The sequence below is a fragment of the Hippoglossus stenolepis genome, chromosome 4 (genome assembly GCF_022539355.2).
Source record: "Hippoglossus stenolepis isolate QCI-W04-F060 chromosome 4, HSTE1.2, whole genome shotgun sequence".
Lineage (NCBI taxonomy): Eukaryota > Metazoa > Chordata > Actinopteri > Pleuronectiformes > Pleuronectidae > Hippoglossus > Hippoglossus stenolepis.
This window is the reverse complement of record NC_061486.1, coordinates 12,674,320-12,697,059: the sequence shown is the minus strand read 5'-3', so window position 1 is coordinate 12,697,059 and position 22,740 is coordinate 12,674,320. Positions and strand designations below refer to the sequence as shown.

Here is a 22,740-nt window from a genome sequence, read left to right as displayed (position 1 = left end):
ACTGTTTTGTACAACACTTCACCATGCACGATGCCAAAATGTCAAATAGGTGTACCCCAAATACCTCAAAGCTGAACGTGGTCAGAAGTGCAACAACTTGGACTCAGAGGGGCCGGTTCAGAAATAGTTTTTCCTCCAAACACAATTTTGAGTAAAGCTGTTCTTTAAGGTCGACTGTAAAAAGAGGTGGTGAAAGTAAACAAACATTTCCTCAAGTACTATTATTAAGTCGAAATATTCAAGATACTTGTAGTTTACTTGAATATTTCGACTATTGTATGCCTATGCTAACAAACTAACAGTATAATGCTACTTACAAATTTATGAGAAATCCAATGCTGTTGGTTATGAAGGTCTTGCATGTATTTTCCCAGTGGCATTTTAAATGCAATGGCATTTTTAATGTGGAAGGGAATATTTATATACAGTCATATTTATATACTGTAGTATTTTCTTTTTGAGTAATTCCTCCTCTGCAGTTAAAATTAATGAAACTGGTTCTATGTCACTTCCCTTAAGTTATTGACCATTATAGCTTTGAGCAGAGAGTTGTTTTAATTAGTTGTCATAATTCAAATTTAGAGAATACTACAACTGAACTTACATGAGGCGATAGTGAAAAGAGCTTGTAGTTCAGAGCTACCAGAGAATGACAGAATACTGAGGGGAAAAAAAATCTACTTCTCTTAGACTTACAAATTAATAATTCAGAGTAGTGTCCGAAATAAACTCTTATCACAAACAGCAGCAGGAGAATTTCCGCTTACTTTGCCAATGTTGTTGATCCCCTTTTTATTTGGACCTGAAGTGGTTGATGCTGACTTTGCTCGATGCTCCTCAAACGAGGGGATGCTCTGGATGCAGAAGTTGCTAAACCACGAGGGTCAGATAAAGGGCTGCTCAGCTGATCTGGTGACCTCATACAGATGATGAAGGAGCGGAGTTTAAGCCAATGATGATTTTTGATTATGGACGGTTGTTGGAACATGGTTGGTCCGTTATGACTGTGACCTTGGTTAGACTTCAAACAGTCATAGGCAAGATGACAAAACTTCCAAAATGCTATTGAATTGAGACTTCTTGAAGGAAATAAATACTTAAAACCTCATTCACAAACTGAGGTTTATATCAAATGAAAAAAATAAAAAAATAAAGTGCATAATTAGATACAATCCTGCAAGTTCCCCTTCCGTGGTTCTCTGATTCTTTCCTTTTTCTGTCTGTGTTGGAGTTTAGATAAGACACACACACATGCTCCATGAAGACCTGTTCCTACTCTGCTGACCCACCAAGGAGAAACACTCGCTTCCTCCATATACTTGTAGAAAGTTCAGTGACAAATGGAGGTTTGGGGATGAAAGTGTTGCACGACGTCAGCTTCAATACCAGTGTTTCCTGTGCTAAAGTATAAATCAGGCAAGGGGGGAGGAGGAGGATAGAGGAAAAGAGAGGGAGAGCACTCATTATGTGTTTAATCAGTGATGACTTTGCTTTTCAATATATATTTCCGTTTGCTGAATAAAACATCAGTCCCTCCATGAGATCCACAGCCAGGGTGACCCCGGAAGGTCACAAAGTGGTTTCACATCCTGCTGTTAATTGTATTACCATGACAAAGCATCGGCCCCTTAAGATGGGAGAAGGTTGGTTCCTTGTCTGGCCAATGTTAATTCTGACACTTTAACTGAGGGGTGAGGAGGCCACTTGGCAGATCCCGAGAGCCTATGAATCCCATAGAGTTTATTAAAAACCCAACATTAATGTATGGGATTTAGAAAAAGGAACGTGTCCTATAAAATATGATCTGCTCACTTCATGAAAAACTAGAACTATAAGAGAGGTGAGGTGGAGGTGAACACTGTGGTAAGCACTACCACAAGATAACTTCAGATCAAAACAACATTAAGTACCCTTAGCTTCTAAGCCTTGAAAAAAAAATTTAATCAAAGAGTACAGGGATCGAGCTGCAGAGTTCAAACAAGTTCTTGACCGTGAGAGAACAGTCACCAAGGGTCATATATGTATATTGTATTTCATAGGTCACTTCATATTTCCCCCTGGCAGTGTAATAATTCAATACTACTGTAATAGTTAGGTATTAACCTAAATCCTGAACGGGTTTCAGACTACAGTCGTGGTCAAGGTCCGATGTAAATGACTTTCTAAGTAAGTGTGAAAGGACAAAGATTTGAATATGAGGACACCATTTTATAATCCTACCCTTTCGTGACAAACATGGAAATTCCTCTGAGCTTTAAAGAATTCTGTTCATCCAAATTAACACTTCTCATACACACAAGTACAAAAGGAAGGGATGAATGGAGATTACATTTTAAGACAGTGCGGGGAATCTGTGAATCATGTGGACCAGTATTGAATCCTTTGAGTATTTCAACACTTAACTGTAAGTATCTGTTAACTCCAAAGTGTCCTTCCTCACTTCATGGGGTCTTTTCGTATTCACACAGTGGTATTATCACAGTCAGTCTTCCAAAGCAGCCTGGCCTGCCAGTCAATGCCACCAGAGATTGTTCACCAGCAGGGAGTCCTGGTCCGTCTACCACTATAACAGACTGATGTCTCATTAGAAAGACGGCTGTGCTGAACCAGAGGACATTAAAGAGATGGTAATGGGATGTCTTTTAATATGGGCTGTCCTTTAATAGTCATGCTGATCAAATGCATGCAGTTAAAAAGGCGGTTTCCCTGTGGACCCAATCCAATTATGGCAGCGAGCACACCAGAATATACTTGTGGAGGCCAAGTGATTGATGAAGTGAAAGAAAGCTGACATGTAGTTTTGAAAATCTGAAGGTAGCTTATATGTGTGTTATTCATATTTTCAACAGTTTTCTACAAATGGAGCAATGACCAGAAAAAACGTGGAGGAAGGAAGCGCTGCATGACTCAGGCTGATCCGACAGGTGCTCTTTAGTGAGGCTGGTAGAAGTACAAAAGACCATTGGAGTCTTGGGTAGTGAATAATGCTGTGGTAAAAAAACAGCTGTGGCAAAAAAACACCGTCTCTCGGTGAAACATAATTATTTGTTTATCGACCCTAGGCCTCATCAGGGTTAAAAAAAAGTAACCCTAACCCTAACCCAAAAAGTATAAAAGTTCATAAATGTAGCAAAGCACAGCAGTTAAGCTATCACGTATAAAATGACAAATACAAATATATATTTCTTTTCTATAATCGATTTATATACATATTTTTTAATGTTTTTTGTGTAATTCAAAAGTGTTCTGGCTCATCAGACAACAAAACACAACATTTCAGACAAGTCAAATAATTCCCCCTGGGGTCTTTGTATATTAAGTAAAGCTCTATGTTTTCCTTCAATACTCAGATAAGACATTATGGTTGTTGACTAGTTTAATCCAATCCCAATAAAAAACAATAATAATAATAATAATTGTCACATCATATCAGTGTTTGAAACTGAATTAGGCCCTCAGACTTGGCATTAAATGATCCATGAAATGAAAACTAAATTTCCCAGGTTTAATCATGTGTGTCTGTGTTAAGGGCTCAATCATATGAACTAATAATTATAAACCACAACGTGTCGAAAAAAAAACAACCCAGAGTATCATATCATATTTGAACTTTTCCTTTCCTGTATAACAGTTCCCACTGTTTGATGACTCATCCTGCACTCAGGGCCATTTACTAATTTTAGTTCCAGTGATAATGCTTCCTGGAGGTTTTAACTCCCTCCGTGACCTCTGCCAGTTACGACCGGTGCACAGGGACCTATTCGCTCTGATTCATCATTTCAATCCACAGGCGTAGGTGTTGGTGAGAAGTCTGTTGTCATGACTTTACATCTTGAGCTGCTGGTTACTGTGAACTCTGGCATGGGGGCGTGACCGTGACGCACATTCAACACTGTTTGCTCCTGTAAATCCAGCAAGCTCTCATGTGCACCCTGAATGACAGGCAAGGCAGAGCCGAGCTGCTGAGAAGTACATGCTTACGACTGGTGTCATGCTGCCAAGGTTTTCCTGATGGTTTACTGGCCCAATGATTTAGAGGGATGTTACCCTATTTGTCAGTTTAACTGTGACAGACAGGTCAAAGTGCCATGAGAGAGACAGAGAGAGAGCCAGAGAAGCCATTTTCAGACGTGACATTGGCTACGGAGTTTACCCACAGTTTGCCTTTCACACATGCACAACACAGCAGGAGGTTCTCTGCACAGACACTTTCACAACAGCATCAAACCCTCTGCATTATTTGGGGCGAAAGGTGGAGCAGCCGGGTGCAGCAGGCGGAGTCAGGAAGTAACGAGTAGCGTCATCAGCCCCCCGACTCACTCGCGGTGGATCCCCTGCTGTGTCCTCACATCGAATTCTCCTGACTTTCCAAAGACTTCCTACTTTTCTTTTAGGACAAGATGGTGAATATCTCTTGTACGTTTGTACGTCTTGTCTGCACAAGTTAAGTTACCAACTACCAGCAGATGTTAGCAGGTGTTAGTGGCCACCAGCAGATATTATTGACATAACTTCAGTTGTGCACCTTAGTGTCATCAAGTGTTTTGGCCTTGAGGGTACACTGAGGCTAAAGGTAAATCTGACTGGCTACTGGCTTGTATGTCAGCACTATGAAAGCCATGTGGCCGCTCAGTAGATCAGACAGCATTACCTCTATGCCTTTTTTAAACTAAACACTGTCCCCTTTTAGAACAATGGACAAGATGGAGAACATCCCTTGTATGTTCTACCGCACTAATTAATGCCTACCACCCGTTGATGTTAGCGGATGTTGGGGAAGCCAGGCGGAGATAGAAAAGTTCAGTGTTCAGTGCATGTCTGAAAGCAGCTAGAGTGAGCCAGAGAGAGAGAGAGAGAGAGAGAGAGAGAGAGAGAGAGAGAGAGAGAGAGAGAGAGAGAGAGAGAGAGCATGTGGCAGCGGTGCAAGGAGGGGCTGAGCATTGATGTGAGAATGGCTTTACACAGAATCAACAGCACAAGACACTAAGTTAGAATAAGACGAGGGCAGCCTGCCACAGAACACACAGCCTTTGCATTTAGGTCCATTTTGCAAACGTGATGTGCACAATGTGATATTTGCGAGTTCTCTCATCTGACACTTCATCACTGCAGTAATTGCCAATCAACATCTGACCAATGATTGGTCACCTCTGTGGGGCACAAGCTGCTCGAATATGTTCTGTACCGGTGAAGAAATAGTGACTAAGGTGGATACGTTTGAAGTAAAAAGGAAAAACACTGCCAACACATGAGCTCAGAAGAGAGGAGAGAAGCTCGGTCTGTCTCTAGATTTGGACTGAAGATTTTAATTATTTTCCAGCGGCAGCCATTACCATTCATCGAATGGCTTCGTCTGCACTCTGCTTTCACCTCTGTTGTCAGACTCGAGGGTCTGGCTGCTACTTTTTTTTTTGCAGGTTGAAATTATGTTTTGGGAAAAGCAGCTTTTGTTAAAACAGCTTTGATGACCTATTTGATATTCAGCCTTATTTATTTCAGATCTATTTTTTCTATTTGAGGTTGACTTTTTATTTTACTTATACCACACAACTTACTTCGATTCTGTTCATACTGATACAGCTTGATGAGTTCAACAGCATTTTGCTATGCACTGATCTTGTTCGTGTTGTGCGTGGGTTTAGCTGTTCCACTGTGAAGAAAACCTTCATGCAGCAAACCAGCAACAAAGGAACACAGCATTAACAGTCAGGTGGAAATCCTTTGTCCCCCCCCCCCCCAGAGGAGGACTGGGGTGACCAGGTGCACACAAAACTCTGTTTACAAGGGTTTGTTTGGATAACAAATCTCCAAACAGTGGCTACCAGTGAGCCAAAATGCTCCAAGCTAATGAGGTGAGCACAGGAAATCAAATCTCCAGCGGAGCTTTGATTTGAATGCGACCGGAATGGACACCGTTGAGGTATTTCATCATTTTCACAAACAAGTCGGATTTCATTCCCCCTCAGTCTCCCACAAAATAAACCCACATAGCTGCTAATGAGCATCACAGTTCCAAGCTCTGTGTTACTGGTGGTGTGTGTGAGTGGGCTGCCTAACCTGGGCCTGCAGGCATACAGGTCAGTCGGGTGCATCAACTCACCTCCTTCTCTCCGCAGATATTGCTGATGATGGAGTTGGAGGCCGGACTGGCGGAGGGGCCGAGCACTGCCACCACCCCTTTGGACATGATCTGGCACACTGAGAGGAACAGGGGGTGGAGGACGAAGGGGTGGGAGGGGAACAGAGACAGGAAGAGACAAAGCAAGTCAATCGGTGCTAAAGAGGAAAGTAAAGTGCAGGATTTCTTCAAGAATCTGAGGCAAGCCATTAAAAAAAAAAAAAGGCCTCTTCAGTCAGATGTTAATGGATTCACATGCTGACTATCTCAGCCTCTTAACAGTTAGCAGCCTGAGCCAGCACTTCTATTGTCTCAGGGGAAGCTGATCCTACATGTGTTGGTGAAACATCTACAAGGCCGAATGCATTTGTCCAAACTTGATATGCAAAGCGTGATGCACATACAAAAACAATCCTACAGCGTCTGTCCCTGAGAGTTTAATAGTCTGTGGGAGGAACTCATCATCTTACCACAGACATAAACAGACACATGCAGTAACATCTATTGGCTTAAAATATGAAATCTCCTATTTGAACATTTGCACAGAAACGACATAACATTCGGAAAAGGGACACACAAATCTCATCTTGTTTTAGAGATTCTAAATATACAATTAACTTTGGGGATGAAACAATATTCTTACACAGAAACCTTTAGAGAATGAGAGTTTAATGTACACAGACCATAAGCTTTACCCTCCTATACAGGGAAACCAAGTGGTATTTCTTGTGGTTTTATAATCCTTAGCTTCTAATTAAACCTCCACAGTCAAGGATTCTGTGAGTCTGTGCATCTGACTCGCATCATTTACTCGTGCTGGGGAGAATGCAGAGCATTAACCAGCTCTGTGTGTGAAAGTGGCAAAGGGGAACCGTTTTCTGACCCACGGCATGAATCAAGAGACAGTGAATCAAATGATTAATAAGTCATTCCATAGTCACCCATGGGGGCGGAAAGACATGAACACACAGACACTTTACACAAACACGCACGTACGCATGTATGCACACAGTTTCATAGACACATACCAATGCACACATGCCCGCATCGGTTCACCAAATTAAAAAGCCACATGATTTGACTCCCAGCGAACATGCTCCTTGTCCTTTGGTCACTTCAATTTGCTCTCTTTATGATAGCTGGCCTTGGGTGGGTGTCTACATTACATGCATACATGTATATGCATTCATACATATATATTCGCTCGCTCACAGTTTATCTTTTTTCCCCAGACGTTGGCATCAGCGTCAAGGCGTTTATCACTGCCATGAATTGTCAGAATAGAACTGTACTGCTAACTGCAAGGAAATTATGGTCAGAAGGTCACTAGGTCGAGTGAAGTCAATTTCCCCATCTTGACATCGATTTTTCCCTGATCAATAGGACCTATTGAACCTTGGAACGATTAGAGCTGTAATGAGTTGGACCGGAGAAATACTTGACAGGTTTGCTGGTTACTAACTGAAGAAAAGATGCAGACAGACATGGAGAAAGAAAACATGGCAGTAGACCAGAACCAAAACCTGCATGTTTAAACACATTAGACTTTATATGAAGATGGACAATGAGTCCACACTTCCTCCCACAGTCCAGAAATGGAGCTAACATGTCCCGGATATGAACGCCACCATGTTGTGCATTTGAGGTCTGCACATGGGTGATTGGGGGGGCTGCATGTGTTTGACCAATAGTGAGTCAGTCTCAACTGTCAATCATGACGTTTCAGCCCGGTTTTTTTTGGCATTGAATTGGAAATTAAAATCAAACTTACTGGAAAAAGGTTGCACTAGAACATTCGTCAGTTTGACTTTTTATTATGTCTCATCCACTAACATGGAGGAGGCGCACAACACACACTACCACTACAGCAATCAACACCTTCCAGCTGCAGGTTGAGTTACTAAAATACTTCCAGTTTCCTTTTAGGTCCTAAGGAATTTACATTATTGGGATTCAAGCAATCTCAGGTGCACAGAAAGCAAACCAGTTATATGTGCTACGTGGATTTAAATGCAACAGATTAACTGTGAGACAATATCTGGAGTCTTGTCATGCGCTATTTTCTACCTTGAAAAAGCAGCAGCCAGTCTAGTGATGCATGCAGGAGCAATATACTACACAGGTACACAGTAGGTGTTTGAAAGGTGGGGGTGGGACTTTTCTGGGCAGGTAGTTCTCCCTCTGTGATATTTTCATCTAACTGCGGCCACTGATCCGTCCCTAATCCACACACACACACACACACAGCACACACACACGCACACACACACACACACACACACACACACACAAAACATTAGCTTAAAATACACACAATCCAGCAGGCATACCCACGAACATACTCAGTAACACGGAAAGGGTTTGTGGTAAACCAGGCAGAGAAAGTAATAGGGTTTCTCCTTGTTGTGGTAAGTGAAGCGGTGTTTCCATGGATTAAGCGATGCCACGGCGGCTCTTTGGTTTGTGAAAGTGGAAATGTGTCGTACACTTCTTGTCATAGCTGTTTATGTTGTTTTTTGGGGGGGGGGCAGGGCAGACACATGCTGTGATGTGTTGATTTTGGATTGTTTTTCAGTACAATCGATCAATAGCAATGATGAAAACAAATAGATAATAAAGCTAGCTGAGTCATTCTTTGTGATACATTTGTGACATATGTGTGGACAAATTACAGGAAATTACATAATCGGTGTGTTTTCAGTTACGGGAACATGTCACTACACAGCAAATGTTGTGTTGCTGGGCCATGAGCTCCTGTATAAAAACCTAGAAAACAGACATTAATACATCTTTTGATTCCCGTAGCTTTCAAGAAATCACAGCTCCTTTTGTGTTTCTACAACACAACCGGTCTGCCATACGGTTTTGTTTGCTTCTGTTTGGCCAAAGTATTGTACAACCACACAGACGTATCTCTGCACAAGGGGAGAGAGCGTGTGAAAGATGGAGTGAAAAAGAAGACAGTAGGCCTGAGTGACAGACGGGTTTAAGTGTGATTCCCGACTGGATCCAGCGGTGCCTTAACTTTAATGCTTTCTCCACGTTTTTCTCTGACTCAACACACCGACAGACATAACGCCCAAATGAACAAGCACACACACAAACTCTTTTTTCCCGCTGTGTTACTTACTTGTTTCCCCCATCTCATATTCACTGTCTCTCAGCAGTTCAAAGATGTCCACCTCCAACTTGCCAGTGATGGAGCGGTTTGAGTTCCTGTTGATGCTGTCTTTGGCCAGCGTGATGGCTAAACGCTCTCCCCTGCTGCACTCCATAGGGTCATCAAGGATGGCAGCTGCGGAGAAGGAAAGGGAAAAGAGCGATGGTTTGTGATGGTGAGAGTAGACACGAAAACATAAATAAGTATCTGCAGTCTAGAGACGGGCTGTTTTGTTGGGGGCCAGGGCTTCCCACATGGCCAATGATCATTCAATCCGAGAACCTGTTAAGACAGGTCATGTATTTAAACTTTCTTAGGTACAAAATAAAAGTTCACTCCACTGAAAGTTGCTCCCAAGGTGTATGGATTTATTAGCACCAATACCTGGGTGACATTTTGTGCACACTGCTCTCCATTAATCTAAAGTGCCGACAAAGGCACAGTGTTGTTTTTAATAAAACCACACTTTGGAAGCAGCTCTTAGTGCGCGGAATCTACTTTTCTTCCAAAAGGGTGAGTGCTTTTTTAATGTAAATATTGTATCTGTACAATAAAACCTTGAAAGCCTTATGGTTTGAAAATCTTGGTTGGATTTTCAAGAACACGACAAAAAAAACTGAATCACAGTAAGGCAGAAAAGGCGTGAAAAGGAAATGGGCTGGCTGTTTGGTTTTCATAAAGGCAGAGTAGAGACTTAATACTCCAGTCACTGCTGCAGATTTTCAGAGATGCTACACTATTTAAAAAATTGTAATTAGTTTGCCACAGGAGCATCAAATAATGATGAGACAACATGTTCTACTAAGAATTAATTCATACTCATTCTGTATGTGTATTGTATTAGAATAACAGATGTCTGTCCTGTAAATGGCAAAGCTCAGCCACTTACAAAGAAACTAAATGTAGATAATGCACTCATCTCATATTTTATGCAGAAAAGGGTAGTTTGATATCAGCATAATAACTGAAGGGGATTGGTATTAAGAAGGCTGTTAGTCATTCCTTATCTCACGATGACTATTGAGTCGTAAATTGTGAGCAAGTACAGCAACAATAAAAGACAATAAAAGACATTCAGAAGGCAGGTTCAACTTTATAACATGTATCCGACAGCCACCTTGTTTCTCAAATAATTACGCAGTGCAAATGGATTCTATTCAAGACGATATTTGATCTTGATAAAAATATGAACTCTTTCTATGACCTTTAACAGCAGATGTCACTTTGTCATTGCGGCTGATAAAAAATACACAATAAATATAATTTTCTTCGGAAAGAAATGAAATGACACCTTTCAACATAACACAATGCCGTTCAACAAAATGAAAACACAGTTCAATCAACACCTCTTCAACAAAAATACTGAACATTATGACCTTTGTGGAGGTAGGATTACTGCTATTTAAGACTGGTGAATAAGACTGAATTTGTGTAAGCTAGATGGTCCAACTAAAAAAATCATGTCCATGTCCCATACAGTAACATGGAGCAGGCTCGGTTTGAGAACCTTACTGCAGCCAGCCACCAGGGAGCAATCAATGTTCAGCTTAGCCACAAGAAAATCAATTATATAAACATATCACAAATAACCAGTTAATCATGCTTCAGCCTAAATACATCAGCAGGCTGCATGGAGACCCAGCATTTATACAAGCTATATCCAAGTGCTAAAAATCAAGCTATAATTTACCTCGATACGTCTACACTGAAAGTGGAAAAGGAAAATTATAACATGAGCAACAGGTGGCTGAAAGCTGGCTTTGAAATGACTATAATTATGTTGGGTTAGCACAGCTTCTAAAAGTTAAATAGATTATATTCAAAGCTCAAGTAGAGACAGGGGATGAAAGTAACCTACCCGCAAAAGTGTGAAATTAATAAGGCGTTTAAAAAAAAGAATTCAGTACAACTTGGCTGCAGAGGTAAATGTACTGTAGACTATCCATCAAAAGGATAAAAAAAAAAAAAAGGCGGCAGGATGAGTGTTGTAGCCCCGAGCCTAATCATAGCAGTATTGGATGTGCAGAGCTGCACACAGAGCTGGAACATGTTTGTAGTGACCTTTTCTTTGCTGATCACACAGTTGAATAAACAACAACTTCATTTGACTTGCAAAGATGAGACGTATCCACTCATCTGATATCATCGCGGGGCTGAGTCACAACAGGCCAATATCTACGACCAACAAACATGCTCCGCTAGGAAGCAAAGAGTCGCAGTGAAAGGTCGTCCGAGGTTGTACTCATCTCCACAACTTAATATGATCAGTGGTATAATACTTGAGCAGTTTAATAAAATCTAAGGCACACGATCAATTCAAATTTTATCCGAAGGGGGGACATTTCTCTGCAATGAACTCGAGTTACACTTTATGTGTCGGGTTAAAAGTGAAGACAAGCAGGCGTGTTCAAGGTAAGCCTTTAAAAGACGGCTCTTTATGGCTTTATTGTGTAGAATAGTCATCTTACATCTAACTAGCTTAATGGCCTCAACATTCACTACAGTCATCTTTAAGCATAGTCTTCAACGAAAAACAAAACCCAGCTCCATAAATATTCATCACTCAGCTCTCAGGACTGTCTGTCTGTCTGATGATTGAAACTTCAGATCAATTTGAAAAGAATGATTTAAACATGACTTCTTGACAAGATCATGAATAAAGTTCTCATTCTAACATCCAAACATAGCCGCGTTACATCACCGGACTTTAAAGCTGCTACAATTGATATCAATAATGGAGAGAACGGCTACATGTATGTGAAAGGGGTCGCTCGTAGTGTCACTCAGCTCCATGGAGCACTTAGGTGTCTTTCAGCTCCTTGTTTTGGTTTCATGGCTGAATAACTTGACTGTTTCAGTTCACTCTCACTGTTCTAATCAGCAGTTTAATCTCCACCATTAGTTTTTCTGTCTAGCAGAGCTAAAAGGAAATTGATTCGTTCTCAACTTAAGGATCACACCTTAAAAACCAATTACTGCTTTTTTAAACTAGGTTATGTAAACAATGCCCCAATGTCAAATTCCCTGCAAAAAATTGTACCATAAAAACTTGTAAAAGGTGATAATATTAATGTTAAAATTCAGTTTGTTGCCCACAAGTGACCCAAAAAATCAGTTAGATAAAAACAATAATTATAATAATAAAAAGATAAAATAGCATAACAACGAGGAGATAAACAGAGGTCAGATGAATAGTTTCCAGTTGGCCAAGTTGTTGCACATCATTAATATTCACTAGTAATAACTACAACCACTGAGAGGATCTGGTATGTCAGGGGTGAGATGGTGGGAAATATGTTCAGTGAATTTGGTGCATGATTAGGACAATTCTGTATAAATCTGCAAATGTTATTTATTACAATGTGATGGAAAACATACCTCATGAGTTATTCAAATGTTGACTATGATATCTGCCTTCACTTCTGTCTCTACTGTAACTTTTGGCCTCACTCTTGACTGCTTTCATGACTTTTTTGTTTGCATGTTGTTTGTCTTCTCTTTGCCACGATGTTTTATAGTCTGCTTCTGACATTTTATTTCATCTGTGACAACTTTCCTTAACAAGACAAAAGTGTGTAAATAACTTCTTTCCTCAAGGCCTCAAAAAAGAAAGAACATCAATATATGCAGCGAAGTTAAATGCCTTATTCCGGAGTGCAAATCTAGCCACACAGATATAACCGTACCTACAGCAGTGAAATAAACTTATTTCTGAAATGTCTCGGTCTCACAGGAGATTGACTGTTGGGAGTGGTCAATACATGACAGCAGGCAAACAAGCAATGCTGTTTCAACGCAGGCAAAACATGAGCTCAGCCTTGATCCATCGGAACAAATCAATGAGTAGCCTGGAGGTATTCTGAGGCTCAGTGAAAAGTAAGTAGAAAGGGAGAATTCCTGTAAAATAAAGGCACGGAAGGCACAGGGAGGTGATCTCATGAGGTCTTTGAGCATTTCTTACAGATGTGAACCTTTTGTAAACCTGCTAACCCCTGGCTAACTTTTAATCATAACACCCCAGGAACAATAAAGAGCAGCAGCACCATCCCCGTATAAACTCTGTAAACCTTGTCGTTCTCAATAATAGTTCGGTCTATAAGATTGAGAGCCCTTATTGCATGGAGCAATGCGATTTTGTCACCTTTGTTCACAACACGAGCAACAACCATGCATCTCTTGTTGCAGATGTGCACACACACACACACACATGCACGCACGCATGCACACACACGCAAACACACAAGGTGCAATTAAGAGTTTCTGTCACTGGCATTTAGAATCTGGAATTATCCATCCTGAACATGAGATTTAAACTAAGGAAGACTAACTGCAGTTTTCTATCCCTTTCTCTGCTTATTCTTTCTAAACAGAGTTTTTAAATGGAGCTGAAGAGCTGCTGCTAAATGTAAACCACAATCAAGACATATGGACCTCAACCTCTGTCAGATGTCAAGCAATTTCAAATCAGTACCAGAGCCGTTGTAGTGGTACAAAATAGGAAGGTTCAAAACGAGCAGGCATTGCCTTAGGAGCTATAACGTATGTAACGTCAGCATTCAAAAGTTTGACGTGTCTCTGGAAAATTGGAACCAAGGGTAAAAAACTCATTATCCCTTTGAAAGATCTACTGGCTTCTCTATTAACTCAATGGCTGAATCCCCCTTCCCCTTCCGACCATGTGTTGAATACAGATCAAATGAACTCGCTCCTTTCCTACTGTATGGGGTAATTAATGGTAAAGTACTCTTCAACCTGCAGGCTTTGATCGGGAAAAAAGACATTAACAGATCGGGGGAGGGGGGCAGGAGTTCAGAGAGACTCGGCCCTTGATCAGATAAATGGGTTTAGAGAATATAAAAACTGCATATTGTAACATGGCTGTCATTTGAATTGTAAATCAATGGAGCCTATTGCCGGGCTGCTATAGCACATACATGTGCTGCCGATAGTCACATATTGTGGCCACATATAAGTAAGAAGCTAGAATTAATTCAGAGTGAGAAGTGAATATAATCGTGTAAACCATACTTACTTTCATAGAACCCAATAGTCTGTTTCAAGTCCAGAAAGTAATACGTTACAATGTAAGAACGCTTTTTGTTTCCACTCTACATTTAAACCTAAGTCACACGATGAAGTCATGATTAACAGTGTGAGATGCAACAAATGAGAGGAGCCAAATCCGAGGCTGCAGCAGAGAAGGAGCCACACGGTTTGTGGCCGCTGGAGGAGAGAGCTCCACATTCAGAGAGGAGCCACTATCAGCTCCCAGTCTCCACTTATGCTTTAAACGTTCCCAATCACTGAGCGAGGGTCAGGGGATGCATTCACACCGGGGCAGGGTCTAACTGTGCAATCAAATTATGCAGCCATGGTTAAGATTAGTATTACCTTGGCAAAGATAAAAAAGGGTCACATCTGATTTAATTAATCAGGGATTTACCGCACCATCCGGCGACCGTGGTGAGTGTGCGTGTATACTGGGGGTGGATCCTTCAGCTGAGACGTCTACAGTGTGTTCACCACCCCTCTGTCGATTTTTGATCCTTCCTGTTGCCACTTGTGTCGCATTGAGAATGACCTTGCAGAGAAGTCGGATTCAGACCGTTGAGGACTTTGTGGTGCACAAGAGTCACCTTCAGTAGGCGTGTGCAACAAATGAAACTGATAGTTGTAACTCACTGTGCAGACTCACTAACAATGTACCGCTTTGGCTGAATTTGACTTGGGCAGCCACTACCACAGTATTCACCCCTTTTATACCGATGGCATTATGCTAACTAACAAAAACATCTCAACTTAATTCAGCCTCAACAGGATGATGAAAATCGTTAAAAGTTTTACTGGCATAGACATCTCCTCGTTTCACCCGGTTTCAAGTCAGACAAAAAACAAGTGTACTTACAGCGCACACTGAGGATTTTTGGCGAACACTAAGACTGAGTATATGTTTTATTAAAGACATCAGCCACTTGTTCTTCTCTTTCAAAAGGTGGAAAAAGACTCCCACGTTTCCATTTGTGAGTCTTTTTGCTCGGATCCTGCTCTCAAATAGAAATTGCCATTGCTATTTTACAGTTTTTGCTGCTTAAATATGAATTGAATGGGTAATTACATCTGCACTTCTCGAATGAAGTGCCATACATATACAGAAACGTGTCGCCCTTCAAATCATTTTTCAAAGATGGAACAACGCTTTTACCAATAAACCAATAAACACAAGCCCCTGACGCACTAAGTGGCTTTGTGCCATTCTAACACCCTGTTAGTTTCCTCGTTGTTGATCATCCTCTTCTTTGTGTAACGTGAAAATATGCACAAAGGACAAACAATTACAAGGTAAGCTAACTTAACAATTCAAATCAGTTAAAGTAAAAGAAAATGCCATCTTTATTTTGACACTGTATATATAATATATTGCAATTTGAAGGCTACAACTCTGCTTTACTAACTGATCACCTGCAGTCCCCTCTTTTAAGTGAGCTGCATATCGGGGGCTTTACATTATTCATTGCAAACATTCGTCTCCTTCACATTCTGACATCGACTCCTGCTTCAGCAACTTAATTGGAGGTCTGCTTGTTTTGTGGGAGCTGCAGATTAGTCCAGGCTATCATGTGTTCAGGAGGGATCAGATCAGGGCCAACACAGAAACCGAGCTGCGTACTAATGCAGGTTTGAAAAGGGTTTAATGACAGCTTCGACTCAGCAGCCACTACGGGCCAGGCCATGCACCGCAATGCCTTTCGAGCACCCGGAATAACAAAGCAGTTAATTAACTAATCAAACTCTGCTTTGGGACACTGACTCATATCTTTAGCTCTCTCTTTATCACTGTCACTGCAGTCCTTTATTGCTTTAATACACTAACTCTAAATATAGCTTTGACATACTTTATGCATGAATTGCTGGAAACCTTACACATTTATTCGATCGGACTTAAACAGAAACCATGTACTCAACCCCCGGTGTATAAATCACTCCCAGGTTTATATGAGACGTAGGGAACAGTGAAAGTGAAGGTCGAGGATCTCACGATTTGAAAATGCAAAAGGCCGCCCCCTTTTCAGCACCGCCATTCAGCGGCCTTTTAGTTCAATGCGTTTGTGCATTTCGCCCTTTTTTCAAAGAGTCAGGCCAAAGGTACTGATGAGGGTGACTGAAAATGAAAGCAGTAATTTTTAAAATGTTCCACCAATGGCACAGTTTTAATGTCAAGGCTGTGTCAGGAGATTGTACTTCATATTGTCCATTTTATTTTTAACTAAAAGGTCACTCTCTTCACTTTTACCAGAGCGGGTTGTAAATGCAGACACACACACACACTCTCTTGACGTTTGCTGCTAAAAATTACTAAATTTTAAATCTGCTCATCCAGAACCATCACGTTCTGCCTTTCGTTTCAGATATCACTTGTGGAGCTTGATTCATGTTGCAATTTGTTTTCCCTTCCATTTAAATAATACTTAAATAATCTGATATTTTAAACATGATTGCTTTTTCTCATTTCTCTGACGATTGGTTTGACATTCATTAGCTGCAGCCATCACAGTCCTTTCAGTCAGAGAGTCCGTGTTTATCTGGGAGTGTATGAACGTGTGGGTATGTACCTGTGTGCGCCTCAACACCCAGGCCCTTGTGTATGCGGACGGATGTGAATGCTGCGTCTCGTGCTTGTCTAATAGCTGTTTTATGCACTTGAAGCGGCATGACTGCGAACTGTACCACAGCCAATCTGTCTGCTTGTCTGACTGCATGGCGAATGGAATTGCTAGTTCCACACTTTAATCAATCTCATCCACAAGCCCTGTGGTGCAGTGCACTACCAAAAGGAAGCGGAGGTGCTATCTTACATAATTAGAAAATCTCGCTCACGGAAGACCTGGCAACAAGAGACTGATTTCCTGGTGTCGTATAATATAATTATAGCCCACATAATGTGAGCGAGTGGACTGATGTGTTGAGTCTCATTAATCCGAGGCTGAGTGCCATAAAAAAAGTTTGACAGTCATTTCAATTAATGCATAGTTAGGCAGCGGCTCTTACACTTTCTGTTGTCACCGGTGGCCAGTGGGGAAACGGATGGAACCATAAATGTAGATATCAATGTAATGCAGTTAATAATTATGATGATTGGTGTTGAAATCACTATTTTGTGTTTAAAGGGGACCCTTTGATAGAGTCCCTGTGGGTCTGTGAATCAAATCCTAATTACGCGCTGCCTTCGCTTTCAAACTTCCTTATACAAAGGATTCATTACAATGGGTGAATGACAACACTGAGATAAAGGGACAATGATTAGAAAGCTGTAATGTCAGACCTCTAGTTGATGGTTTCCGACAGCAGTTCCCATCAGACCACTCTTTGCCACGTTGGATGAGACAATGAGGACATCGGGGGGAAAAAGCTTCTGATGTGGCCCTCACAGTAGCCAAGTCAAATAATTATCATATGATCAAACACCAACATGAGCAACCTGGTAATAGTGACTGATAAAAAATTACAGTAAATGGATTTTTTAATACCTGAAACTGATCAATGTGGCTCAAATACTAACTTATCCATTGTCTATTTATATTTGACTCTATAAAAAGATGGACAATGCAGCTCCACTTCCTGCCACTATCCAGTAATGAAGTAAAAAAATATCCAAACGCTGTCATTTAGCAAATTTTGCAGCCAGAGCCTGTGCAGTAGTGATCAGGGGTTGGGGCTGCGTTAGTGAGATCCTGCACATACACATGCTCGACCAATCATGAGACAGTCTCAGCTGTCAATCATGACGTTTCCTCCCAGTTTTATAGTATCAGATAATAAATCAAAACCAAACTTAACTGAAAAATGTTAACTTGTGTGATAAGAACTACCTAAGACAGTTGTCGCCAACCCGTTGATCGTGATCTACCGGTCGATCTCTCAAACCTTCACTGTCGATTCCAGAACTCTCTAAATTCACGGGCTGCTGTTGCGCCGCAGATCAGCTGTGTGTCGGTTGTCTGTTGTTCACACGCGCTGTGTGTCCGCTGCTGGAGGCGGAGCTGCATTTCCTTCAATACACGTCCGATTATGTACTAAACTAAATGTCAGTACTCTACGGTATAAAGATGTTCATCTTCCGGTCTGTCGAATTAGGGGTTAGGGGTTACCTAACCCTAACCCATAGCAGTCAAAGCCCCGTTAGAACAAATGAGTGTATTCAGAAAGTGAAACGCTGGAGTGCTTTTACTTTGAAATGGGTTTCGGGAAGTGTTGTAAATACGTTTGTGTCATACACACATAAACATTGTGTTTCACTGCAGAATAAACAAAGCAAATGATCGTTCATCTGAGTTTTAATGTTTATCTGATGAATGTATGTCACAAACATAAATGGTTGCAACACTTGCTGTATGCGTTTCAAAATAAAAGCGTTTCTGTTGACAGAATCCATTCTTTAGTTTAAAAAGGGGTTTTCATTGTGAAATATTTGCAGGAGCTGAAAATGCCAAGTTTCATACTGTGTAGTACTGGTATTTGAGTACACAGGACTACTTTTATACAAGAAAATAGTCATATTTATGGCCATATTCAAGGCAAAGCCTATATGTAAAAACATTGTACTGCAGTCGCAGCTCCTCTGCTAAACATATTGTTGAACTGAGAAACTAAATATTGTGCATTGAACATGTAAAGTTGCGCAACTGCCTTTCTTTGTGTAAATTTATGCGAGTACATTCAGCCTTTAACAGAAATTCGAAAAACCATCTTAGAAGAGGGGTTTATGACCTGTACTGCAGCCAGCCACCAGGTGGCAATTGAGACAAAAACCAAGGTTATGTTCCTGAAAAAGAGGGAGGGATGGGTGTGGATAAGAGATTGATGATTGATGACTGCTGTCTCAGATCATTGCTGATTGTATGTTATATGCAAGAGGTACTGTGTCATGTATTCTCCTGTGTGCACTCTGCCTGTCGTCGTGCATGTGTTCACTGGTTGTTGTGTAAGCAATGTGTGTTTTTATATAGTATATATTTATCTAATCTGAGTTTTGACAGGTGGCTCATTTCACTCAGGGGAATAATGAGCAGAGGGTTTCATCCAGCATGTCTGTGAGAGAGCGCTCATTGGGAATGGTGTTTTTACCCTGTGTGTGTGTGCATTGTATGCATGTGTCTTGGGAATAATTGCTTATATAATGCCCCACTTCAACTTATTACCTGGCATCACTGCAGAGCCGTACAGCTTTTAAACAAAGGCTAGCCAAGTGCAAATACACAACTCGCTGATGCAGTACCACAGGGGCTTTAGGAGCCGCAGAATCTGCTGAGGTTTATGCAGAAACACTCAGGAGCAGCAGCTGTAACTTTTTACAGCTCCTCTTACACAACACAATATTCGACTGAAAGTCCAACTAAATCCAACATCACAAAACAAATTAAGTCAATATACAGCTACAAACAAGTAGATTGGAAAGCAATGATGGTACACTTCACGGGCAAAAAGATGCAGAGAAGCTGTGTTCGGATACTAACAGCTTAGAGATAAAAGGGAATATTTGGCAAACATTATATCTGGCACAAACACATAGTGACTGCAGATGGTTGGATATGCTGCAGATGTTGACCTGAAGCACTAAAGATCCAATGGATGCACACAGAGAAAATGTCCTGCCTGCTATTACTTATACATTAGCACAAAGAGTGGAGCCAGTGGCTGCACGATGACATTAGATAAACTGAAAGCACAGAAGTTGTTTGCAGAAGGGTTCCACCTGTGGGACCTTGCCAGCGTCTGCATGATTACAGGACATCCACGAGGCACATAATGGAGTCGGTGGAGAACCTTGCACAAAAGAGCTAAGATTGCGGAAAATGGATGTGGCACAATGAGAAAATTATGTTAAATAACCACAGAAAATAAGCAAAGTGAATGATTGGCTCTGCATTAACATGTCGGGCCATGACTTTATCCTCCTGTGTGTATACTGAGCAGTCTGGTTATTTTCCGGTCACCCTTTCACTGACAGACTAATGCTGCCATTTGCTCAATTGCGCTCCCACTGGGTCAGGAAAGTTTGAAAGCGATTGATTAGTGTAAAGCAGCATCTACTTCTCTTTCTCTTGAATCAGCTGAGCGAAGGCCGACGCTTGGAATTCTTCTGTCTTCATGCCGACTAATAGCCATCCACACTGGTCTCTGTTGGCAAACATTTCAACTAAAGAATGGGTTATTTCTGACAGCATGGTGATAATGAATGAGCTGTGGTTGTCATGGGGAGACAGCAGGGAGCATGATTCATTGGACCCAGAACACACGGGCGCCGGCTCCTCTCCAGCAGTACAGCCACACGGGCGTCTATTGCTCGTACCAGAAGGCTGGAGTTCATGAACTCAAGAGTGCCTTTTAGCAGCTACTGGCAGAGGGAAGAACATTTGTAACTTTAGCACATTCTGTTGTTTTAAGTGAGAACAAAGACAGACACTCTCCACCTTTCAAGTCATTCAGCACAAATTTAAGGTTTATTAAATTAGATAGACTTCCAGTACTCTACATGTTTACTGACTGCCGGGGGGACAGTGCACTTTAAACAAAACACTCTACTGCCTTACTTTGCATTCAGACAGCACTGCATCGAATATATGCAAGGAGCTTAGTTGGTGGGGGCATGCGGATGTGGGTACCAATGAGACAATGATATACAAGTGAGTAATGAAAGAGTTCTACAGCTAATAAGATGCCAAAACACGGCAGTTCATAATAAAATGAGCACAATATTCATAATTCTGGAAAAGGCTCAAAGTGATAGATATTTTACCTTCTTTTGCAACAATTACCAGGGAAATAGAAGATTTATTCCCTCCCTATTAGAAAGTGATCTGGGAGGAATGTGCGTTTGCATATATTTGAGTGGCCATTGCAGCGCTCAGCCACACGACAGAGCATTTTGTCACAACGGAAGAAAAGGCTTTCTTTTGCTAGACAACCCTGCATCACAACTGTGCCAGGGCAGTGGCATCATTGAAATGAATGAGGGCTCTACAGTTTTCATCTGATGTCAGTCTGGACATGGTGTTACAGTTCAGGAGGCACTTTTACCTTAAAACTAGAGGAGCAACGCTACACAACCTGAATTGCAACTAAGTAACAGATACCAAATGGCAAAGGGAAGGCCCTTTAAACTCATGATGATCTGAATTGTTAGGGTTACCACATGGTCACAGGAGTGAGTCCCCGGTTCGACTCCCTCGGCTCCCTTTTCTCGAATGTCATTCCCCGACTTTCTCTCCCATATGTTTCCCTATTTTTTCCACAGTACCATGTCTAATAATAACAGTTCAAAGGCAAAACACCAACAAAAACATACAGTACTTGCAGCCCGCCCACAAAACCTGACTCCCCACGACAGAGCGCTTTGGAAGCCAACCGATCACAAGTCGCTTGACAGCTCTGTCACTGCCACAGGCGTGACGCTCCAATTTTATTCAGGAATCAGGATTTAAGGAAAATGGAAGTGGTAGCAGCGAAAGAAAAGCTACGACCAAAGAGGAGAAAGAACATTCATTCCTCCGTGGAAGGATGAATCCCCCTGGGTCAAACAAGACGACAGAAATAGAAATATGCGTTGCGTGGTGTGCTGCCAGCCCCTGTCAAAGCCGGACACAACGGAGGGGATCATTCTTCAGAAGATGTGGAGTCTCTGAAGGGCCACGACAACAGCCAGTAACACAGACAGACAGCACAGACAAATCCTCGGCCCATCACTTAATAAATTCTTGTACTTTCTGGAAACATAGATTAAACTAATAAATGTGACAAAACATAAAAATTAACACAAGTTCAAGTTTTTTTTCATTATGGGTCATTAATAATATGAATAATAATAAAAATTTGATGGAACCAATAAAACATTTCTAGGGGAAGTAGTTTTATAAGTCACGGACCAACACTAAGGCTGGAAAAAAAACTAAAAACATTGTTAACACCGAACCCTGACAGATCTGGATACAGCTGATAAACTTACTTATTAGAGTAATGTTTAGCTAATAAAGAATCAAAGGTTGTAAAACTATTTGTATTTGTGTGATATTTTGTGAAAAAAACATTTTCCTCTGCATTTGTGCCTCTCATCCACAAGTAACAGCGTTTAAAGTCACTAAGACAGACATTCTTCCAAACGCCTTCCAAAGTGCTTCTCTGTGTGCACTTGTACACACACAGACACACACACACACACACACACACACACACACACACACACTATCATACATCCACATATTTGTTCTCTTCCCTTTTTAACCACCGACACCACCTTTAAATCCTCGTGTCACACAAGGAGGAAATGAAGTTAATGCAATGGGCCTTAACCAACTAAACTGAAAGGGACAGGAGGTAGAAAGGTGGAAATGAATGCTAAAAGTTTCTCTTCACTCAGCCTCTCAGTCTGAGTGAGTGAAAATGAATGATAGTTTGGACATAGCCTGAA

At 41.3% G+C, this 22,740-nt stretch overlaps 1 protein-coding gene across 1 annotated transcript in view; it reads right to left on the bottom strand.

Annotated features, from left to right (window-relative positions):
- The window catches only part of grik4 (glutamate receptor, ionotropic, kainate 4), a 155,131-nt gene that overhangs the window by 113,029 nt on the left and 19,362 nt on the right, over positions 1-22,740 (bottom strand). Inside the window, exons 2-3 of the mRNA XM_047339706.1 lie at positions 9,249-9,413; positions 6,101-6,198 (exon numbers count right to left, since the gene is read on the bottom strand). Of these exons, the coding sequence (XP_047195662.1) occupies positions 6,101-6,198; positions 9,249-9,413 (263 nt within the window). The remainder of the gene's footprint in view (positions 1-6,100; positions 6,199-9,248; positions 9,414-22,740) is intronic.